This window comes from Motacilla alba, chromosome 25 (genome assembly GCF_015832195.1).
Source record: "Motacilla alba alba isolate MOTALB_02 chromosome 25, Motacilla_alba_V1.0_pri, whole genome shotgun sequence".
Lineage (NCBI taxonomy): Eukaryota > Metazoa > Chordata > Aves > Passeriformes > Motacillidae > Motacilla > Motacilla alba.
In genome coordinates, this window is record NC_052040.1 from 590839 (window position 1) to 611288 (window position 20450).

A 20450-nucleotide genomic window follows, 5' to 3' on the forward strand; every position below is an offset into this window, starting at 1 on the left:
GGCAGAAGCCTTTTCAGTAGCAGGTAGGCCCTGGGCCCATAGGGGCCGGCTGGCAGCTGGATTTCCGCGAATCTGAAGATGCCGCCCAGGGACAAGCTGCCACCTGTGCCAACTCGGGCTGCTTTGAGAGTGCCCATGGAGCTCTGCAAACTGAGACCAGGAACGTGGGGCGGTGAGTTTTGATTTCCGGGGCAGAAGCCTTTTCAATACCAGGCAGGCCCTGGGCCCATAGGGGCCGGCTGGCAGCTGGATTTCCGCGAATCTGACGATGCCGCCCAGGGACAAGCTGCCACCTGTGCCAACTCGGGCTGCTTTGAGAGTGCCCATGCAGCTCTGCAAACTGAGACCAGGAACGTGGGGCGGTGAGTTTTGTTTTCCGGGGCAGAAGCCTTTTCAGTACCTGGCAGGCCCTGGGCCCATAGGGGCCGGCTGGCAGCTGGATTTCCGCGAATCTGAAGATGCCGCCCAGGGACAAGCTGCCACCTGTGCCAACTCGGGCTGCTTTGAGAGTGCCCATGGAGCTCTGCAAACTGAGACCAGGAACGTGGGGCGGTGAGTTTTGTTTTCCGGGGCAGAAGCCTTTTCAGTACCTGGTAGGCCCTGGGCCCATAGGGGCCGGCTGGCAGCTGGATTTCCGCGAATCTGAAGATGCCGCCCAGGGACAAGCTGCCACCTGTGCCAACTCGGGCTGCTTTGAGAGTGCCCATGGAGCTCTGCAAACTGAGACCAGGAACGTGGGCTGGTGAGTTTTGATTTCCGGGGCAGAAGCCTTTTCAGTAGCAGGTAGGCCCTGGGCCCATAGGGGCCGGCTGGCAGCTGGATTTCCGCGAATCTGAAGATGCCGCCCAGGGACAAGCTGCCACCTGTGCCAACTCGGGCTGCTTTGAGAGTGCCCATGGAGCTCTGCAAACTGAGACCAGGAACGTGGGGCGGTGAGTTTTGATTTCCGGGGCAGAAGCCTTTTCAGTCGCAGGTAGGCCCTGGGCCCATAGGGGCCGGCTGGCAGCTGAGTTTCCGCGAATCTGAAGATGCCGCCCAGGGACAAGCTGCCACCTGTGCCAACTCGGGCTGCTTTGAGAGTGCCCATGGAGCTCTGCAAACTGAGACCAGGAACGTGGGGCGGTGAGTTTTGTTTTCCGGGGCAGAAGCCTTTTCAATACCTGGCAGGCCCTGGGCCCATAGGGGCCGGCTGGCAGCTGGATTTCCGCGAATCTGAAGATGCCGCCCAGGGACAAGCTGCCACCTGTGCCAACTCGGGCTGCTTTGAGAGTGCCCATGGAGCTCTGCAAACTGAGACCAGGAACGTGGGCTGGTGAGTTTTGTTTTCCGGGGCAGAAGCCTTTTCAATACCTGGCAGGCCCTGGGCCCATAGGGGCCGGCTGGCAGCTGGATTTCCGCGAATCTGAAGATGCCGCCCAGGGACAAGCTGCCACCTGTGCCAACTCGGGCTGCTTTGAGAGTGCCCATGGAGCTCTGCAAACTGAGACCAGGAACGTGGGCTGGTGAGTTTTGTTTTCCGGGGCAGAAGCCGTTTTCAGTAGGCCCTGGGCCCATAGGTGGCAGGCGCCTGACAAGGCCCACTCGGGCTGCTTTAGTGCCCATGGAGGCAAACTGAGACCAGGAACGTGGGCTCCGGGGCAGCTGGAGGTAGGCCCTTAGGGGCCGCGAGCTGGATTTCTGAATCTGAAGATGCCGCCCAGGGACAAGCTGCCACCTGTGCCAAGGCTCTTTGAGGGCCCATGCTCTGCAAACTGAGAGTTTTGCCTTTTCACCTGGAGCCCTCTGCTGGAAACTGAGACCAGGAGCTGCCACGCCAACTCGGGGCTTTGAGAGTGCCCATGAGCTCTTTTGTTTTTTTCCGGGGCAGAGCCTTTTCAGCCAGGTAGGCCCTGGGCCCATAGGGGCCGGCTCATTTCCGCGAATCTATGCCGCCCAGGGACAAGCTGCCACCTGTGCCAACTCGGGCCTTTGAGAGGCCCATGGAGCTCTGGAGACCAGGAACGTGGGGCTCCGGGGCAGCAATGGAGGCCCTGGGCCCATTGGCAGCTGGATTTCCGCGAATCTGAAGATGCCGCCCAGGGACAAGCTGCCACCTGTGCCAACTCGGGCTGCTTTGAGAGTGCCCATGCAGCTCTGCAAACTGAGACCAGGAACGTGGGCTGGTGAGTTTTGTTTTCCGGGGCAGAAGCCTTTTCAATACCTGGCAGGCCCTGGGCCCATAGGGGCCGGCTGGCAGCTGGATTTCCGCGAATCTGAAGATGCCGCCCAGGGACAAGCTGCCACCTGTGCCAACTCGGGCTGCTTTGAGAGTGCCCATGGAGCTCTGCAAACTGAGACCAGGAACGTGGGCTGGTGAGTTTTTTTTTCCGGGGCAGAAGCCGTTTCAGTAGCAGGTAGGCCCTGGGCCCATAGTGGTCCGGCTGGCAGCTGGATTTCCGCGAATCTGAAGGTGCCGCCCAGGGACAAGCTGCCACCTGTGCCAACTCGGGCTGCTTTGACAGTGCCCATGGAGCTCTGCAAACTGAGACCAGGAACGTGGGGCGGTGAGTTTTGATTTCCGGGGCAGAAGCCTTTTCAGTAGCAGGTAGGCCCTGGGCCCATAGGGGCCGGCTGGCAGCTGGATTTCCGCGAATCTGAAGATGCCGCCCAGGGACAAGCTGCCAGCTGTGCCAACTCGGGCTGCTTTGAGAGTGCCCATGGAGCTCTGCAAACTGAGACCAGGAACGTGGGGCGGTGAGTTTTGTTTTCCGGGGCAGAAGCCTTTTCAATACCAGGCAGGCCCTGGGCCCATAGGGGCCGGCTGGCAGCTGGATTTCCGCGAATCTGAAGATGCCGCCCAGGGACAAGCTGCCACCTGTGCCAACTCGGGCTGCTTTGAGAGTGCCCATGCAGCTCTGCAAACTGAGACCAGGAACGTGGGCTGGTGAGTTTTGTTTTCCGGGGCAGAAGCCTTTTCAATACCTGGCAGGCCCTGGGCCCATAGGGGCCGGCTGGCAGCTGGATTTCCGCGAATCTGAAGATGCCGCCCAGGGACAAGCTGCCACCTGTGCCAACTCGGGCTGCTTTGAGAGTGCTCATGGAGCTGTGCAAACTGAGACCAGGAACGTGGGATAGTGGGTTTTGTTTTCCGGGGCAGAAGCCTTTTCAGTAGCAGGTAGGCCCAATACACTTCTTGTGTATTGTAATTCAGAAATAGTCAGCTTCTAATCATGACAGCGTAAATTTTAACACCTATGTTGTCTGACCCTTCATGCAAGACTTAAAAATTTTTAAAATAACTTTTAAATTGATAAACTAAATATAAAATAACACTTCAAAAGTAAAAAATAAAAAATAAATAAAAATATAATAAATTATAAATTCCAAAATTCAATTTTTAAAATAAAAAATCAAACTGAATTTAAAAAAATATACTTTAAAAAAATTCCAAATAAACATTTTAAACCACCTCATTTTTTAGGGTGCCGAGCTGCTCCTGCAGCAGCTTTGACCCTGTCAGGAGGAATTTGACATTTTGGGTGTCAAAACTGACCCCAGAGGAAACTGAAGCAACCTGGGGGTGAAGCAAACCCGGGGAGGTCTTGTGTTAATTTGGTCTTGTGTTAATTGGGTCTTGCTTCAGCTCTGCTGCTTTTGGGAAGTTTCTGGAAGGTTCCTTGCAGAATTGAGTGGTTTCAGGGCTTTGAGTCACCCTTGGGAAATCAGCTCTGCTGCTTCTCCTGCCCCAAAAATGGCTTTCGGAACCTCCGCCAATGCTCCCAGCCAGCTTTTCCCTCTGGACAGAGAATTAACTAATTAACTAATTAACCTTTCTGGGACAAGTTTGGGGTGATCTGAGTGAGGGGTTGGGGTTGTTTCACCTTCTTGTCCACAAAGAACGTGTTTTTAAGCCCAAAATTTAATGTGTCCACCACCATCTGTGGAGCAAAAATGTCCCAAAAAGGGTTTTCCTGCAGAAAATAGTGCTCAGCTCCTGCCCACCACCACAGCCCGGCCTTGTGCAGAGTGTCCAGGCCAAAAAAATTTGGTTTTTTTCCAGTTGGAAATGGAGAATCCCAAATTCCCAGGCACCCACTCCTCCCCTGGGAAGCTGCAACCTGTCCCAAAGGTGGATTCAGGAGAGGAGAGGAGAGAAAAGCCCAGGAAAACCCACAGAGACGCAGGAGAGCTTTGGAAATCTTTATTTGGCAGCAAAACCGTGGCACCAGGAGGAAGAGGAGGAGGGAGGGAGGGCTTGAAGGCTGAATTCAGCTCTGGAGCCTTCTCCAAGCTCCAGGATTGCTCGCAGGGGCTGCCTCAGTGGTGATGCTGGTGCTGGTGGTGGTGCTGGTGGTCCTCCACCTCGTGCAGGTGCTCGTGGGTGGCGCAGGTGACACGGGTGACCAGCAGCATCATCTCCCCAAAGTTGATCTGGGCATCCTTGTTGACGTCCAGGTCCTTCATGATCTGGTCGATGGTGGCCTTGTTCTTCACGTGCTGTGAAGGAGGAGGAGGGGACAAAGTGAGGGCAAAATCTCATTGTTTTATCCTTGGGTGGAAAAAACTTTCGTTTGGCTTTAGGAAGGTAAGTTCCAAACAAAAAAAATAGGGTTTGGGGGAGTTGGTGGTGTGGCTTCCAGGTGGAAAAGGAGATTTTGGGCTGATTTTTGCAGAGAAGGGGATGAGAGCTGTGGGGGTTCCTTCATGGAGAACGTTTGGGGTGGTTGGGCAGGAGAGCAGAGCAGGAAGGGGATGAACCCAAACCCGGGGGACAGTCCAGGCACTGAAACCCAGCCCCTCACCTTCAGGTAATTTGCCAGCTGCTTGTCAATCATCATCTTGAGCTCCTTCTTGGTCAGGGTGTCCCTGTCGCCCTCGCGGCGCGAGTACTGGTGGAAGACGTCGATGATGACGTCCATGGCCTTCTCCAGCTCCGACAGCGGCTCTTGGCTCTGCTGGGCCTGCAGGAGAAATGGTCACCCCCAATAGCCAGGAAAACCTGGGACAACTCGGCTGGATCCGGGAAAATCTGGGGAGGAATGGTCCTTTCTGGAGCTGTTGGAGTTTTCTTCAAGGAGGCTGAAGGACCTCGCAGCCTCTGTGCCCTGCAGATGACAGCTCAGAGCTGATTTGACCCCAAAATGGGCCTGGTCTAAGCCTGGCTCTGCTGATAAACCAACCAGAGCAGGTGACAACACCCCAAAAACCCTCCGTGGGGACACCAGGCAGCTGACAACACCCCAAAACCCTGTGTGGGGACACAGAGAAGGTGACAACACCCCAAAAACCCTCTGTGGGCACACAGAGCATGAGATCTGCTGTTCAGGAGCCTCTTTGGTGGCCGGGAACCTCTTCCAGGAGGAAACTTCACTCCTCACAGGCTGTGGAGATGGTTTTGCTCAGCCAGGACCTGGGTTGAGATGAAGAGAAGCTCCCTGAGGATCCTCACATCTCAGAAGACCTGGAAAAGAGCACGGACACCCCAAATTGCCCCCCTGCACTTGCCTTGCTCATCTTGTCACGACAGCGAGGTCCCCTGGGGCGGGTATGGGGCCAGTGCCACCCCGGTGTCTCTTATAGCCCAGCCATGAAGCATCCCCATTGTGAAATGTCCCCATCCCGTTCCTGGCTGTCCCCACAACGCCCCAGGCATTGCTCAAGGCTCCGGGAAGTTCCCCAAAAGGGGCTCTGTGGCTTTTCCCGCAAGCTCAGGGTGTCACCAGCTCAGGTGGGGGTGGCCCTGTCCCCTCACCTGCTGGGATTCGCCACCAGCTCTTGGCAAAAGCCCCTTCCCTTGGGATTTCTCCACGTTTGGGATTTTCCCACATTTTCCTCCTTTCCAGGGCTGTTTGCTGATGCCAGGGGGTGAAGGGCATCCACGGCGCTCGTCCCCAAAATGTCCCCACCCCTGGTGCATCCCAGTGTCCTGCAGCTTGGAAAAAACCTCAAAAAAATCACCAAGCCCAACCTTTGACCCCTCTCCAGAGCAGAACACCGAGTGCCACCCACTCCTGGCAGGGCTGGCTGTGTCACACGGGGCACAGGTGGCACCAGGACCGTCCCCAGCCTGCAGCAACCAGCTGTCCACAAAAGATGATCCGGGCGTGTTCCCGGCCTGGCACAGCTCCAGGAGCTCCGTTCCACCCGTGCCAAGGGTGGCTCCTCCCCACCCCAGGTGTGCCCTGAGCTGCAGAGCCCAGGTGTGGCTGAAAGGTGCATTTTGATTTCGCTTTTGTCCTGGATTTGTGGCTTATTTTTTGTGCTGTTGTTTCTCGGCGTGGCACAGGCCCAGCGCAGGCCTGGCAGCTCCGAGCTGCCAAGTTTGGGAGCAAAACAAGATTTTCCAGGGTTTCCTCATCAAAATCAGCTGCCTGCTGACTCAGCACACGCGTCTGGGGTTTGTTTGACCTGCCCAGCTCGGGTTGGTCTTGGGTTGGTCTTTATCCTCTTTGTTTTGGAGGCCAAAACAAGGCCTGGGGTGAGTTCAGGAGCTCCTTCCAGCAGGAATCTCCTCCTGGAAAGGGCGACCAGGCCACAGAGGTTTGGAGTCCCCATCCCTGGAGGTGTCCAAGGAAGGGCTGGACAGGTCTGGGTGACCAGGTGGGGACAGGTCACAGGCTGGACATTGGTCTGAGTGACCAGGTGGGGACAGGTCACAGGTTGGACATTGGTCTGTGTGGGGACAGGTCGCAGGCTGGACATTGGTGACCAGGTGGGGTCAGGTCACAGGTTGGACATTGGTCTGGGTGACCAGGTGGGGACAGGTCACAGGTTGGACTCTATCTTGGAGGTCTTTCCCAAGTGAAAGGACCCCAGGATTCCGTCCTCAGCCCCCAGCCCTGGCTGCTGGGGTGCTCAGCTTTCACAGCAGGCAGGTTCTGCTGCTCCGGACATCCGGGGACGTCGGGGACGTTTCACAACGGGGTGTCCGGGGACGTTGCGGAGTTTTGGTGCAATTTCAGGAAACTTCCTTGGGTCGCTTTGATCACCCTGGAGCTGCCAGGGGGGCGAGGATGGGGGACGGGGGGTTCAAGGTGGCCTGAGCCAGGGGTGACCTCCAGGTGTGAGTGGTCAGTGCAGGTTCTGAGGTGCCCAGGGACAAGGGGCAGTGCTGAGGGTCACAGGGACAGGTGCTGGCACTGCTTTGGTGGCTCTGCAAGTGTCCTTACAGGGGAACCTCCCTGTCCAGCTGTCCCCAAGGCCCAGGCTCGGCCAGGGACCCATGAACCGGAGCAGTAGCAGCCCAGGATCTGCTGGGAGGTGCCCGAGGACCTTCAGGGACACCCCGAGGTTGCAAAGAGTTGCAAAATTATTTCAAAATTCACTTTTAGGGGCAGGACAGTGGCTGGTGTGGGGAGAGGAAGCAGCAGCTTTGTCCCCCGGGGGTCCATATCCCAACACCCCAATACCCCACCTCCCCAAATCCCAAATCATCATCAAGCAGAGCATTCCCAGTGCCTGAGATGCAGGATTTGGGGTTTTGGGTGTTTGGGTGTTGCAGGGTTGGGATAGGGAAGTGTCTGGACACGGCGTCGCTCCCAGAACAGCAGAAAATCATCATTAACCTATCCTGGAATCCCAATATCCCAAACCAGAGGATTTTGGGCACTGGGAACATTTTGCTTCATGAGGATTTTTTTGGCAAAACCATCGCTGCAGATGACCCCACCCACCCTTCTCCGTCCCTCCTCCCACCGCCACGACGGACGAGGAGACCAGAAAGGCTCAGAGGACTTCAAGTGATGCTTTATTGTGCCACGGGGCTGCTCCAGGCAGGCAGGGAGCAGCCAGAGCCCAATTCCCAAAGCTCCCCTCTCCCATTCCCCACGGCAGGCTCAGTCCCGGTCGGGCCCGCAGCGCTCGGAGCCGTGGCTGATGCGGTGGGCGTCGTCGGCCAGCTTGCTCAGCACGATGGTGAACTCCTCAAAGCTCATCTCCTTGTCCTTGTTCAGGTCGGTCTCCTGGAAGAGCTTCTCCAAGTAGCCAGCCCGGTTCCTGTCCTGAATTTGGGGACACAAGGAGGGTCATGTCCCTGCCCCGGCTCCACCCCCGGAGCTGGGTGGATCTGTCCCTGCCCTGGGAAGGGTTTGGAAGCTGCAGGATGTCCCAACCCTCCCCTGCCTCGCCCTTAGCCCCAAATTAAACCCCAGAGGGGACAGGATTTTGTCCCAAAGCCTTGTGGCTGGGGACAAAGCAGCTTTTAGGAGAAATCCATTGGATAAGGTCAATTTTGGGGTAAGGAAAATTTTAGGAATCACCAACGATGAACTTGCACCAACTTATTGAGAGGAGACTGCAGCATTAGATGTCCCAGAACCCTCACAGCTGAGGCCCAAGAAGCCCTTGAGAAGGTTGGTGAGGCCCTTCAACAAAGACAAGCACATCCATGTCACAGCCACTTCTCCTTGCAGTGTTAGGAGGAAAAATGCAATTACATGGTCTCAGATTTCAATGGGACGCCTCAAACAGGGATCCTCTGTTGATAATCAAATGGATTTTCTCATCCTACAGGTCTCCAAAACCAATTTTTACAACATGAGAAAGCACAGCTCAGGTCGTGATCCGAGCCAGAGTGAGATTGCTGACAGCGGCAGGCAGAGATTTCACAATTTATCTGCCACTGAGAAGAGAATCTTTCGATTGGGCATTGCAAAAACCAGACGAATTTCAAATTACAATTTGGACTGGGTCTGATTCACTTCCCACCACCACGCACGGCAGGAGGAAGAGCAGGGGTGGCCCCAAACTGGGTGTGACAGAAACCCCCCATCCACCAGGGGCTCCTGAGCCCCTTCCTTGTGGCTCTGTCCCTCGGGCACTCACGCAGGTCCCCAGGAAGGATGGCGCCTGCTCCTTCAGCAGCGTCTTGAAGTCTTCGAGGCTCAGGAGGTCGATCTCGCCCTGGCGGATGCTGTACTGGTGGAACATGTCCACCACGGTCTGCAGGGCCTTCTCCAGGGTGCAATTCCCTGGGAACTGCTGGCTCCCGGCGTGGCTGTGGGTGCTGGTGGACATAGCTGAGCTCTGGAGGGACCTGCAGGGGTTGGGGACAAACCTCAAAGGTGAGAGGAGCCAAAAATCAGCGGGAGATGCACCTGAGCCTGAGGGCACCTGCAGCTCCTTGGAGTGGAGGAGAAAATGAGGGGATTTGGGGATATTGATGGGTTATGGCTCCAGTTTGGCTTTGCCAGGGAAGCAGCTTGTTCCAACACACCTGGGGACATTTTTCAGGTGAGGGAAGCAAGGTCAGGCCAGCAAGGGCGTTTAGGGCAGAGGACACAGAATTAGTGGTGCCTCCACCAAAGATGGCACCAAAACCCCATTAATTTGTCCCCATTTTCCAACGCAAACCAACCTCCTGCTCTACCCCGAGGAGAACCCAACGCCCTGGGCTGATGGACCCCAAATTGCTTCTCTCTCATCCTTTTCCCTGCAAGGACCATCCTTGTCCTACTCACCCTGGTCTCCGAGGAGGGTTTGCAGGGGATGGATCCGTCAGTGTGACCCAGGAGCCTGGAGCAGCCCTTTTATACCTGTCTGAGGTCCTCTTTCATCAGAGTGGTGACACACCTGCCACAAGCATCGGCTTGAGTTCACATTTCCCGCACCTGGAAATTGCCAGGTGGGAACCCCGAGCCCCTCCCGGCCTCATTCCTCCGCTCAAGTTCCTGGTTGCACCCACCAGGCTTTGGAAATGTTGTCCTTGGCCCCTCCATCACCTCTGACAGGGCTCAGGGAGGGGAAAAACCCCGGCTTGGTCACACCTCGATGTCGAGGGCAAGGCCGTTCGGGCAGAAGTTGCTAAAACTTGGGGAGTTTTGCAACACGACGAAAAATTTGCACATTTTCCTTCTGCTGTAGGAGCAAACTGGGCTGTTCCACATGGAAACAGGGAGAACTTTGTCCCCTGGGTGAGTTTTTAATGCGATTCCTGTTTTCTATAACTCCAACTGGCTGGACACTGCCCAAGACAAAGCAGCATCTGTGTTTTATAACTTGTTTTCCAGAATATTTTCCGTTGTTTTCTACTTGAACTTGGTTCTCGCTCCAGAGATTTTTCTAGAGGAAACTGGGCACAAAACCAGGAGAAAACCCAAGGCCAGGGTCTTTTCTGGCTGGTGCAGGAAATGCCACATGTTTTGCAATTGTCACCTCTGTGTCACCCGTGTCAGGGACAAGGGCTAGCAAACAATGAGAAGATTTAAAATCAGACAATTAGAAGATTTAAAATCAGACAATTAGAAGACTTAAAATCAGACAATGAGAAGGTTTAAAAATCAGACAATGGGTAGGAGGAAGAGGGAAGGACCAGCCAAACCAGGGGTGCCTGTTCCTGTTTGAGGATGCTCCTGTGTCCCCAGGGCATTGCACGGATTTATTCCGGTATCCCTGACTCACTGCATTGTTCCTTTTGTTTCCCGGACCCGCTCCTTGCAGACTGGCACCCATCCCAAACTGGGATGTCAAATTGGAGTGTCACCCATCCCAAAGTGGAGCGTCACCTATCCCAAACTGGGCTCCCAAATTGGAGTGTCACTGATCCCAAATTGGAGTGTCACCCACCCCAAATTGGGATCCTAATTTGAAGTGTCACTGATCCCAAATTGCAATGTGACCCATCCCAAACTGGAGTGTCACCCATCCCAAACTGGAGTGTCACCCACCCCAAATTGGGATCCCAAACTGGAGTGTCCCCCATCCCAAACTGAAGTGTCCCCCATCCCAAATTGCACCCTCGTCCCCCTGCTGGCAGGGAAATCCTCTGGTGCTCTTGCGCAGCTCCCACACGTGGCCCCTTTCCCAATTTTCCCAGTTTTTCCCTAAAACCTGTGGGGGAGCAGCTTGCAATGCCCAGCCCTGCAAGGGCAGTGATGCCCGAGTGACACGGGGGTGGCAGTGAGTGACATTTGCCTCGAGGGAGGCTGCCCACATTCAGAGCTGTCCTGTGTCACCGAGGTACCACCCAAACCCCGCTGGTTTCACCCGGGACAAGCCCTGGTTTGGGCTGATGTTGGAGCCTCCTCAGCCTGGGGGTTCCCCACTCAGTGTCGCCTCACTGACAGGTCCTGGAGCTCTTCTCCCCTCTTGTTTCAGCCCCCACGAACCCACAGTGGCTTTTAGGTGTGTGGTGACCTGGGGGATGTGTCCCAAACCATGAACGGTTTGACTCATTCTGCAGGGCGGCCGTTCCTCTGAGCAGCTCAGCTCCCAGGATGGAGCCCCCAGAGCCCCTCGGCCTCACTCTTTGCTCTGCTGGGTTGTTTTGGGGTCACAAAAACATCTCACACACGCCTGGGAAGTGGCACCCCTGGAATGCAGCGCCCCTGGGATGTGGCACCTTTGGGATCTGGCATCTCTGGGATGCGGCACCCCCAGGATGTGGCACCCCCCAGTTCCAGGTCTGAGTCTTGGCAGAGACCTGGGGAAGGATCCCCCCCAGCCGTGTTTTACTTCTGGCACTTCCTAGGGCTTCACCCTCAGATCTGGCACCCACCAGGAGCCCTGTGCTGCCCACTGGGGACCCCCCAAAACCTTGTCCAGGCCCCCGCTCTGCCCAGAACAAGGTCCCCCCATGCCACTGTCCCCTTCCTGTTGCTTTTCCCATTCAATCTGGGTTTAATCACAGGCTGGGTGGGCCTCACCCCCTCCCCACAGACCCCAGGACACGGAACACGGATGGGTTTGGTGCTCAAAGAAGGGATTTTATTTCAATGCCACGAAGTAGAAGCAGGTGACAAAGGTTTGGTTCCAGGGCTGAGGCTCCTGTGGGGACGCAGAGTCCCGTAGCTCGGCCACCGTGGGAGGTGGTTCCGTTTCAGTGACGGTGGCTGTGCCCGTGCCCGTGGTCGTGGCCGTGCCCGTGGTCGTGGCCGTGGCCATGGTCACCACCAGGGCCCTCGTGGGACCTGTTGTGGGCATCGATGGCCACGAGGCTCAGCGTGGTCAGGAACTCGGTGAACTTGAGGCGGCCGTCGTGGTTGGCGTCGGCTTTGGTGAAGAGCTGCCCGATGTAGCTATCCATGGTCGTTTTGGGCTGTGGGGGAGCAGAGTTAGCTCGGGGTCACTCAGCCTTACCCAGCAAGGGCTGAACCCCAAAAAACCCTCCCTCCCTTTGGGAAGCTCCCAAGAGAAAGTTCTGGAATGATCTGCCCGGGAGAGGTGGTGGAGTCGCCATCCCTGGATGTGTTTAAACAAGACTGGATGTGGCACTGGGTGCCGTGGTTCAGCTGAGGGGTTGGGGCTGGGTTGGAATTTATGATCTTGAAGGTCTCCTCCAACCCAGTGATTCTGTGAATTCTGTGAACCACCCCCATCCCCAAGGATCCCTGGAAGTGCCCAAGGATGAGCTCTGAGCGCCCCAATGCTGCGGGAGGTGTCCCTGCCCAACATCCCCAGAATGAGAGGATCTCCTAGGCCTGTTCCCACCCATCCCATCCCATCCCATTGATCCCATCCCATCCCATTAATCCCATCCCACCCCATCCCATTGATCCCATCCCATCCCATTGATCCAATCCCATCAACCCCATCCCACCCCACGGCTCGGGCTCTCACCGGCACCGTGTTCTTCAGGAAAGGCTCGGCCGTCTCCTTGAGCAGCCTGGAGAACTCCTCCTTGCTCAGGTAGTCGTCCACGGGGCGCCGCGCCGCGTACCGGTGGTAGACGTTGACGGCGCATTCCAGCGCCAGCTCCAGGTCGGTTTTCATCCTGCTGGGAAGGGACAAACGGCAAAACATCGAAGGGAACCCCAGCCCGGGGACCGACCGCTCGTCAGGAAGGAGCTGCTCACCTTGGAGGAGGTCTGGGCTCTGCAGAGGGAGGAGCAGGAGGATCAGTGGTGCTGAGCTGGGGATGGCACCTTTTATACCCTGCCGGCACTGCCGGCCGTGCCAGCCTCGGCTCCCGGCAGGGCAGGAACCCCGGGAGTTGTGCAAGGCAGCGCAGCACGCCCAGGGGAGGATTTCGGGCTCATCACCCCTTCCAGGAACTGTTATCCAGGGAGGGGAAGCCCCAAACTCGTCAAGCAAAACAAGGAAACGCCAAAAATGACATCGGGGGTCAGCGATGGTGCAGGAATTTTCTGGAATGTTCCCAAGTGTTTGGTGGAGATGATGGAAGAGGAACTTCTCTGGGTGGGGGTCTCCAGCTGACACTGGTTTTACCCATGGTTTGTCACCGATGGTTTTGGTGACAGGAGTCACCAAACAGTCCTGTTTTGCTGGACAGGAGTTGGATTGAGCCTTTTCACAGATGGGGCAATTGAGAGGCCTTTGAAAAACCTCAATTTCATTTCGTCAGGCTTCGAAAATTCTCCACCAATTCACTTCCCGCTGACAGGTGCCAGGGGTGGCCAGCACATCCCACCCCTCCTCGAGGACATCCCCCTGGATCCAGGGGACAATCCTGCTGTGTGGAACTCTGCCAGCCCATCCTGGGAGGTGGCACTTCCTGGCAGCTGGAATTGCTGCCCGAGGATTACCCAGGGCATCAGCAAATGCTGCCCACCCCCAGCTGTCCCCCAGGTTTGGGACCCCCCAGTGCTCCCAGTGGAGCCCCCCCAGCATTCCCAGTGCCCGGAATGAGCTGCAGAACCCCAAGTGTCTGGAGGGGGGTGGTGAGGAGCCTCCACGCGAGTCCGGCCCCGCACTGGTCACGAAGGCTTTTGGGAAGTGACAATGACGGCGGTGGTGAAACACCTCCCGCCAGGCTCCTGATCCCAGGAACCGCTGCCAGAAAAACCCAAAATTGCAAAAGACGGAGACAAAGGGACGGGGTTTGGGATGGGGACGGGCGCGTCCTCAACGGGAAGGGGACACGCGTGGGCTGGGCAGAGGGACACGGGTGACCCGGCAGGGACATGGGTTGGGACAGGCCTGGAGATGGCAGAGGGCGTGGCTGGGCCAAGTGGGGACCGGGACAAGGACAGGTGAGTGCCATGGGGACAGGAGTGGGACAAGGACACCTGTGTGCCATGGGGACCAGAGAGGACATGGCTGGGCCACCTGGCAAGGGGAACAAAGTCACCTGTGTGCCATGGGGACAGGAGGGGGACAAGGACAGGTGAGAGCCATGGGGACAGGAGGGGGACAAGGACAGATGAGTGATTCAGGGTGGATCCCTGACAGGGGGGATGAATTTAGGGTGGATCCCTGACAGAGGGGGATTGATCCAGGGTGGATCCCTGACAGGGGGGTGGATTTAGGGTGGATCTCTGTGAGGGAGATGGATTCTGGATGGATCTCTGTGAGGGGGTTGGATTCAGGGTGATCCCTGACAGGGAGATGGATTAATGGGGATCCCTGTGAGGGGGATGGATTAATGGGGATCCCTGTGAGGGGGATGGATTCAGGGTGGATCCCTGTGGGCAGCATCATCCCACCTTCAGATGGCCACAGGTGAGCTGTGGGATTTTGGGGTTCCCTCTCACCTGCCCGGGGGGGCCAGGGGCAGTGCAGCCCTGTTCTCTGGGGGTTCACTGACTCTGGAGAGATGGCGACTTTTTTTCCCCTAAATCTTTTTTTCCCTAGATCTTAGACTCCCAGGATCCCGGAGGTTGGAAAAGCTCCAAGATCACCACGTCCAAGCTGTGCCCGACCCCCACCTGCTCACCCAGCCCAACATCCAGGTGTTCCTCAGGGATGGCCACTCCAACCCTCCCTGGGCAGCCCTGCCAAGGCCTGGCCACCCTTTCCAGGAGGAAATTCCACCCCATGAGCCCCCCCGGCACAGCCTGAGGCCATCCCCTCTCCTCCTGTCCCTTTGTGGCATCCCGGAGCTGAGCAGGAAGGTGCTGGAGGGGGCACAGCCACATCTGGAAGGGGCGTGTGGCACATCTGGAGCCTGCAGCGTGACAAAGCTTTTCATCGCGAGGGGAAAAGGGCACCGTGGGAGGAACGGATCGGGATGGGCTGGCCCGGAGCACCGGGAAGCGGCTGCTCCGCACAGCCGCACCCCGGGCAGGAACGCGGCCGAAACCCCGCGGCAGCGGGCGTGGAGAGGGGACAATGGCGACATCCTCCGGGCGGCAGGTGAGGGACAGACCCCGAGCCGGCAGAATTCCAGCTCGGAGCTGTTCCCGCATCCCCGCGGGGTGTGAGCGGCTCCCGGGAAGGAGCGGCCGGGCAGGGCTGACTCAGCCCGACGTGGCTGCCGGGGAGCGGCCCCGGGGGAGGTTTACGAGGCCTCGGGGAGCGCAGCATCCACCCCGGGCAGAACCAGAGGCAGAGCCAGCCTGGGAGCGGCTCTGGGGGAGGTTCCCGAGGCCTCGGGGGACGCAGCATCCACCCCGGGGAGAGGCAAAACCAGAACCAGAGCCAGCCTGGCATCACCCCCAGCTTCCCCCAGCCCGGGCAGAGAGACCCTCGGGGGGGCAAAAACGCTTCGTTTAAATCAAGATTTATTGAAATGGCATCGGCAGCACAACAGGAGGGTCCCGGGGGCTGGGCCGGGCCCTGCCCTCACTTCCTGCGTGGCATCTTGTCCGGGAGGTCCTGGAAGAAGTCGTTGCACATCATGGCCATGCAGGCCAGGAAGGTCACGTACTCCTGGAAATCCACCTCGTTGTCGCTGTTGCAGTCCAGGTTGCTCATCAGCTTCTGTAAACTCGCCTCGCTGGTTTGTTTCTGCCCGGGGAGGGGGAAAAGGAGGGGTTAAAATCGGGCTTTGCACGTCCCCGAAGCCCGGAGTCCCCCGGCACTCACGCTGAAGCTCGGCAGCTCCTTGGTGAGCAGCTCCTTAAGCTCGGCTTTGTTGAGCTTGTACTTGTCGCCCTCGTTGCCCGAGTACTTGTGGAAGGTGGCGACCACCACGGCCAGCGCCTGCTCCAGGGGACACGCCATGGGGACAGCGGCAAGCCTGGGGACACGGGGAGGGGACAGAGGAGTTGGGCATCCCTGGCACCCCCGTGCCCGGGGAGCGGCTCCTGCCAGGCCCGGCACGACCCGGGATGCTCCGTTCCCTCCTGGCTCCACCCCGGCCGGGCTGGGCAACCCCAAGAGAGGAGGAAAACGGGGCAGGGAAGGGGTTTGGGGGCTTTTCCAGCCCTCCCTGGGTGAAATCCGCATTCCCAGCTCGGCACCTGCAGCAGGAAACTGCCGGGACTCGCTGCCAGGGGGGTCTCGGCAACATCTGGAGAGCATCTGGAGGGGGAAGGGAGGGGGGAAAGCAACTCACCGAGAGCTCAGGAGGGACACGGGAGGACGGGCAGGGCGGAAGGGGAGCCAGCCTCAGGCCCTGGCATTTATAGCCGCGCCTGGGCCACACCCGGCCGGGGAGGCAGCGACGCTCCCGAGCCCGCCCGGACACGGCTGGAAAAGGAGAAAAGGAGGAGAAAGGAAACCCCGGCAGCTCCCCCCTGCCATGGGAGCTGGTTTGGCTGAGGAGGAGCAAAACGTGCCCCTGGGGCTGCCCAGGGACCACCCGGGAGAGCCCCTCGGGGTTCAGGGTGTCCGGTGGGCACCGCGTCCCCCCGGTGCTCCCGGCAGCATCCCGAGGTTCTGCCGGGAGCCGGCGGGGTTTGGCCGCGGGGGTGGTGTCGAGCCGGGCTTGGGCCGAGGGTTTTTTTCCCTTTTGGCAGCGATTTGTGTTTCCTAACGGCGAGGGCGGCCCCGTTGTGTAACGGAGCTGCTCCCGGGGCTGCGTGGACCGGACACGTGTCCGGGAGCACCGGGAGCACCGGGAACCGGTACTGCCCGACCCCCAGCCCTGGCAACTCCCCCGAGCGTCCCCCAGCTGGGCAGAGGGACAAAAACGGGGCCGAACCCGCGGCTGCTCCGATGCTCAGGGTGGGAAATTCACCAAACCCCAGCTCGGGGGGGGTTTTACATTTGGGCAGAAAAACCCCCCGAGGCTGAGCCTCGTCACCCCAACAGCGAGGGGGAATTTGGGGGAACCGCTGGGAGGGGCAGAAGCTCTGGGGCGGTTCTTTATAAAGGGGCTGAGAAGGGCCAGGGGAAAGTTTGGTGCTCCTGGAAGGGACCTGGGGGCTTGGGGACGACCTGGGGGCTTTGGGGCCAGGCTCTGTGGGGCTTTCTGGGGGTTTTTACAGCCGGGATTATTTCTCTGGAAAGCCGGAGAGCAGTTGAGGGACCTTTCCCAAACCAGCCCCGACGTGCCCGGAGCTGCTGGGGGCGGGGGAGTCCCGTGACTGCCAAATGCCAGCCCCGTGCCAGGGATTGTGGCCACAACGCTCTGGTTGTTGTGCCCTGCCCAGGCTCGGTGTGTCCCCAACCCTGGTGGCACCCGGGGCACCACTGCTGAACCCTCCCCGAGCCAGCCAGAACGTTCTGGGGGACATCCAAAAGTTGTTTTTGCTCAAATTTCTCCCCAAAAAAAAACCTCCCGGGGCTGAGCCACGCCGTGGAAAATCCCACGGAGCTGGAGGAAGGTGTGAGTCACCCTGAGCCTGCTGCTGGTGGCCACGGAGCATGGCCAGGATTGGGGAGAGCCCGAACAGAACCCCGAAACTGAGCTGGGATTGGGGAGAGCCTGAACAGAACCCCGAAACTGAGCTGGGATTGGGGAGAACCTGAACAGAACCCCAAAACTGAGCTGGGATTGGGGAGAGCCCGAACAGAACCCCAGAACTGAGCTGGGATTGGGGAGAGCCTGAACAGAACCCCAGAACTGAGCCGGGATTGGGGAGAGCCTGAACAGAACCCCAGAACTGAGCTGGGATTGGGGCAGAACCTGAACAGAACCCCAGAACTGAGCCGGGATTGGGGAGAACCTGAACAGAACCCTGGAGCATGGCCAGGATTGGGGAGAGCCTGAACAGAACCCCAGAACTGAGCCAGGATTGGAGAAAACCTGAACAGAACCCCAGAACTGAGCTGGGATTGGGGAGAACCTGAACAGAACCCCAGAACTGAGCTGGGATTGGGGAGAACCTGAACAGAGCCCCAGAACTGAGCTGGGATTGGGGAGAACCTGAACAGAACCCCAGAACTGAGCTGGGATTGGGGCAGAACCTGAACAGAACCCCAGAACTGAGCTGGGATTGGAGAAAACCTGAACAGAACCCCAGGACTGGGCTGGGATTGGGGAGAGCCTGAACAGAGCCCCAGAACTGAGCCGGGATTGGGGCAGAACCTGAACAGAACCCCAGAACTGAGCCGGGACTGGAGGAAAAATGAACAGAACCCCAGAACTCAGGCAGGATCAGGGAAAAGCTTTTATTGAAAGCCACTCAGGGCTGGGATGGGCACGGGGAGGGGTCACTCCGGGGGTCACTCCGGGGGTCACTCGAGGGGTCACTCCGGGGGTCACTCCAGGGTCACTCCAGGGTCACTCCGGGGGTCACTCCGGGGTCACTTCCTGCGGTGCTGCTTGCTGGGGTCGTCCTTGAAGAACTCGTTGAAGCCCATGGTGATGCAGGCCAGGAAGCAAACGTACTCCTTGAAATCCACCTCGCTGTCCTTGTTGTGGTCCAGGTCGTTCATCAGCCGCTTGAACTCGGCCTCGTCCATTTGTTTCTGCCGGGGGAGAGGGTTTTGGGTCTTGGTTCGGGGGAGGAGCTGCCCCTTCCCACCCCGCTGCCCTCCTGTGCCTCAGGGAGGGATTTTGGGCCTTGGCAGCTGCAGGGGGCTGAGCTGGGCAGTGCCCGAATTACCAAAATGCCTTCCGGATGTGGAAGAATTTGGCAAAAAGAAACCAACAAAAAAAATTAGAAATCGCCTCCCGGTTGAAACCACAAGCCAAGAAAGGGAAGTGAGGGTTAAAAAAAGAAATGATGAAAAAAAAATGGAAATCAGAGCGTGATTTTCTTTGCCAAACAAAATATTTCTGTGGGTTTAAAAAAAAGCCAAATTTCCTTTGGGGATGAGCCTCTCCAGGCCTCATCCCTCCTCTTCTCCAGGGCTTTTCCCGGAGCATGAGGGATGGATCCATCAGGATTTCAGAGACCCCCCTGGCCCAGGAGAAAGAAAGCCCCGGGAGAAAGACCCGGGGCTGGTCCATCCCTGCCCCTGCACCCCCCAGGGACAGCCGAGGATGTCCCCACGGCCACTCACGCTGCCGAAGACGGGGAGCTCCTTGTTGAGCAGCTCCTTGAGCTCCGCCTTGCTGAGCTTGTACTTGTCGCCCTCCTTGGCCGAGTACTTGTGGAAGGTGGTGACCATGAGGGCCATCGCCTGCTCCAGGGGACACGCCATGGCCAGCCTGGGGACACACATCGCGGGCTGCCATCAGCCTTTGGGGGTCCCCCGGGCAGATTTTGGGGTGCTCAGGGGGATTTGGGGGGAAGGGGAGCGGGGACTCACCGGTTCGGTGCGGATCAGATCCTCGGCGAGTCGGGATGAGGCGCCGGGGCACGGCGGGCATTTATAGCCCGGGAGGGTGGCACTGCCCCCGCGGCAGCCCCCGGCCCCCCGCCCGCCCAGCTGCTCCCACACGGGTTTCGCCCGCGCCTCATTTTTGGCTAACGAGCTGTATGATCCCATTAATGAGCTCTGTGATCCCGTTAATGAGCTCTGTGATCCCGTTAATGAGTTCTGTGAGCCCACTAATGGGTGAGCTGTGAGATCCCATTAATGAGTGAGCTGTATGATCCCATTAATGAGTGAGCTGTATGATCCCATTAATGAGTGAGCTCTGTGATCCCATTGAGTGAGCTGTGAGATCCCATTAATGAGCTGTGTGATCCCATTGAGTGAGCTGTGAGATCCCATTAATGAGCTCTGTGATCCCATTGAGTGAGCTGTGAGATCCCATTAATGAGCTCTGTGATCCTATTTGAGTGAGCTGTGAGATCCCATTAATGAGCTGTGTGATCCTATTAATGAGTGAGCTGTGTGATCCCATTAATGAGCTCTGTGATCCCATTGAGTGAGCTGTGTGATCCCATTAATGAGCTGTGTGATCCCATTGAGTGAGCTCTGTGATCCCATTAATGAGCTGTGTGATCCCATTGAGTGAGCTGTGAGATCCCATTAATGAGCTCTGTGATCCTATTGAGTGAGCTGTGAGATCCCATTAATGAGCTCTGTGATCCCATTGAGTGAGATCTGTGATCTAATTGAGTGAGCTCTGAGATCCCATTAATGAGCTCTGTGATCCCATTGAGTGAGCTGTGAGATCCCATTAATGGTGTGATCCCATTAACGGGCTGTGCGATCCCGTTGTCAATGAGCTGCGTGATCCATTAACGAGCCGTGTTAATCAGCGGGAGGTGCAGGGTGCCAGGCTCCCCTCGCAGCCCTGGCACTGTCCCCTGGGTCCCCAGGCCCCCCAAAGTGTCACTGCCCCATCCCATCTTTTTGGGGCACCCCGGTACCCCCAGACCCGCGGTGCTGACCCCAATCCGGGGGCTGAGCTGGGCCCGTTTTCCTCAGCACAAGGTGACACTGGGGACAAGGGTGGCACAGCTGGCATCAGCCAGGACAGGGGGGGTTGCCGCTGTCCCACCCCCACGGGGAACGGAGCACCCCAAATTCGATCCTCCACGGAGCGTCCCCTTCGAGGGACAAACGAC

General features: G+C 57.9%; 5 protein-coding genes across 6 annotated transcripts; all 5 read right to left on the bottom strand.

Annotated features, from left to right (window-relative positions):
• Nucleotides 1-4191: 4191 nt before the first annotated feature.
• LOC119711584 (protein MRP-126-like) lies at nt 4192-5564 on the bottom strand. The gene is made up of 3 exons (XM_038161958.1): nt 5485-5564; nt 4782-4940; nt 4192-4476 (listed from the first exon to the last, which is right to left on the bottom strand). The coding sequence occupies exons 1-3, from the start codon at nt 5491-5493 to the stop codon at nt 4297-4299; spliced, it is 348 nt and encodes a 115-aa protein (XP_038017886.1). The 5' UTR covers nt 5494-5564; the 3' UTR covers nt 4192-4296.
• Nucleotides 5565-7711: 2147 nt separating this feature from the next.
• Nucleotides 7712-9695, bottom strand: LOC119711616 (protein S100-A7-like). Its single transcript, XM_038162005.1, has 4 exons — nt 9662-9695; nt 9438-9549; nt 8803-9013; nt 7712-7979 (listed from the first exon to the last, which is right to left on the bottom strand). The coding sequence occupies exons 3-4, from the start codon at nt 8992-8994 to the stop codon at nt 7815-7817; spliced, it is 357 nt and encodes a 118-aa protein (XP_038017933.1). The 5' UTR covers nt 8995-9013; nt 9438-9549; nt 9662-9695; the 3' UTR covers nt 7712-7814.
• A 1965-nt stretch (nt 9696-11660) lies between these two features.
• On the bottom strand, nt 11661-12811 carry LOC119711636 (protein S100-A9-like). Of its 2 annotated transcripts, none has more exons than XM_038162050.1 (3): nt 12771-12811; nt 12535-12688; nt 11661-12013 (listed from the first exon to the last, which is right to left on the bottom strand). In XM_038162050.1, exons 2-3 carry the CDS (start codon nt 12685-12687, stop codon nt 11795-11797), a joined length of 372 nt encoding a protein of 123 aa, XP_038017978.1. In that variant the 5' UTR covers nt 12688; nt 12771-12811; the 3' UTR covers nt 11661-11794. The 2 variants fall into 2 exon arrangements, with proteins under 2 accessions (XP_038017978.1, XP_038017979.1); XM_038162051.1 differs by having other exon boundaries at nt 12535-12691; nt 12771-12801.
• A 2548-nt stretch (nt 12812-15359) lies between these two features.
• On the bottom strand, nt 15360-16306 carry LOC119711546 (protein S100-A4-like). Its single transcript, XM_038161901.1, has 3 exons — nt 16154-16306; nt 15682-15835; nt 15360-15603 (listed from the first exon to the last, which is right to left on the bottom strand). The coding sequence occupies exons 2-3, from the start codon at nt 15817-15819 to the stop codon at nt 15439-15441; spliced, it is 303 nt and encodes a 100-aa protein (XP_038017829.1). The 5' UTR covers nt 15820-15835; nt 16154-16306; the 3' UTR covers nt 15360-15438.
• Nucleotides 16307-18209: 1903 nt separating this feature from the next.
• On the bottom strand, nt 18210-19346 carry LOC119711545 (protein S100-A4-like). Its single transcript, XM_038161900.1, has 3 exons — nt 19240-19346; nt 18991-19138; nt 18210-18453 (listed from the first exon to the last, which is right to left on the bottom strand). The coding sequence occupies exons 2-3, from the start codon at nt 19129-19131 to the stop codon at nt 18289-18291; spliced, it is 306 nt and encodes a 101-aa protein (XP_038017828.1). The 5' UTR covers nt 19132-19138; nt 19240-19346; the 3' UTR covers nt 18210-18288.
• Nucleotides 19347-20450: the final 1104 nt, after the last annotated feature.

Coding starts and splice junctions, on each gene's coding strand:
- LOC119711584 (XM_038161958.1), bottom strand. Junction 4,477..4,781: donor AGCTGGCAAATTACCTGAAG/GTGAGGGGCTGG, acceptor CCTCCTTCACAG/CACGTGAAGAACAAGGCCAC.
- LOC119711616 (XM_038162005.1), bottom strand. CDS start 8,994: ATGTCCACCAGCACCCACAGCCACGCCGGGAGCCAGCAGTTCCCAGGG. Junction 7,980..8,802: donor CATCCTTCCTGGGGACCTGC/GTGAGTGCCCGA, acceptor CCCCAAATTCAG/GACAGGAACCGGGCTGGCTA.
- LOC119711636 (XM_038162050.1), bottom strand. CDS start 12,687: ATGAAAACCGACCTGGAGCTGGCGCTGGAATGCGCCGTCAACGTCTAC. Junction 12,014..12,534: donor TCCTGAAGAACACGGTGCCG/GTGAGAGCCCGA, acceptor GCTCCCCCACAG/CCCAAAACGACCATGGATAG.
- LOC119711546 (XM_038161901.1), bottom strand. CDS start 15,819: ATGGCGTGTCCCCTGGAGCAGGCGCTGGCCGTGGTGGTCGCCACCTTC. Junction 15,604..15,681: donor AGGAGCTGCCGAGCTTCAGC/GTGAGTGCCGGG, acceptor CTCCCCGGGCAG/AAACAAACCAGCGAGGCGAG.
- LOC119711545 (XM_038161900.1), bottom strand. CDS start 19,131: ATGGCGTGTCCCCTGGAGCAGGCGATGGCCCTCATGGTCACCACCTTC. Junction 18,454..18,990: donor AGCTCCCCGTCTTCGGCAGC/GTGAGTGGCCGT, acceptor CTCCCCCGGCAG/AAACAAATGGACGAGGCCGA.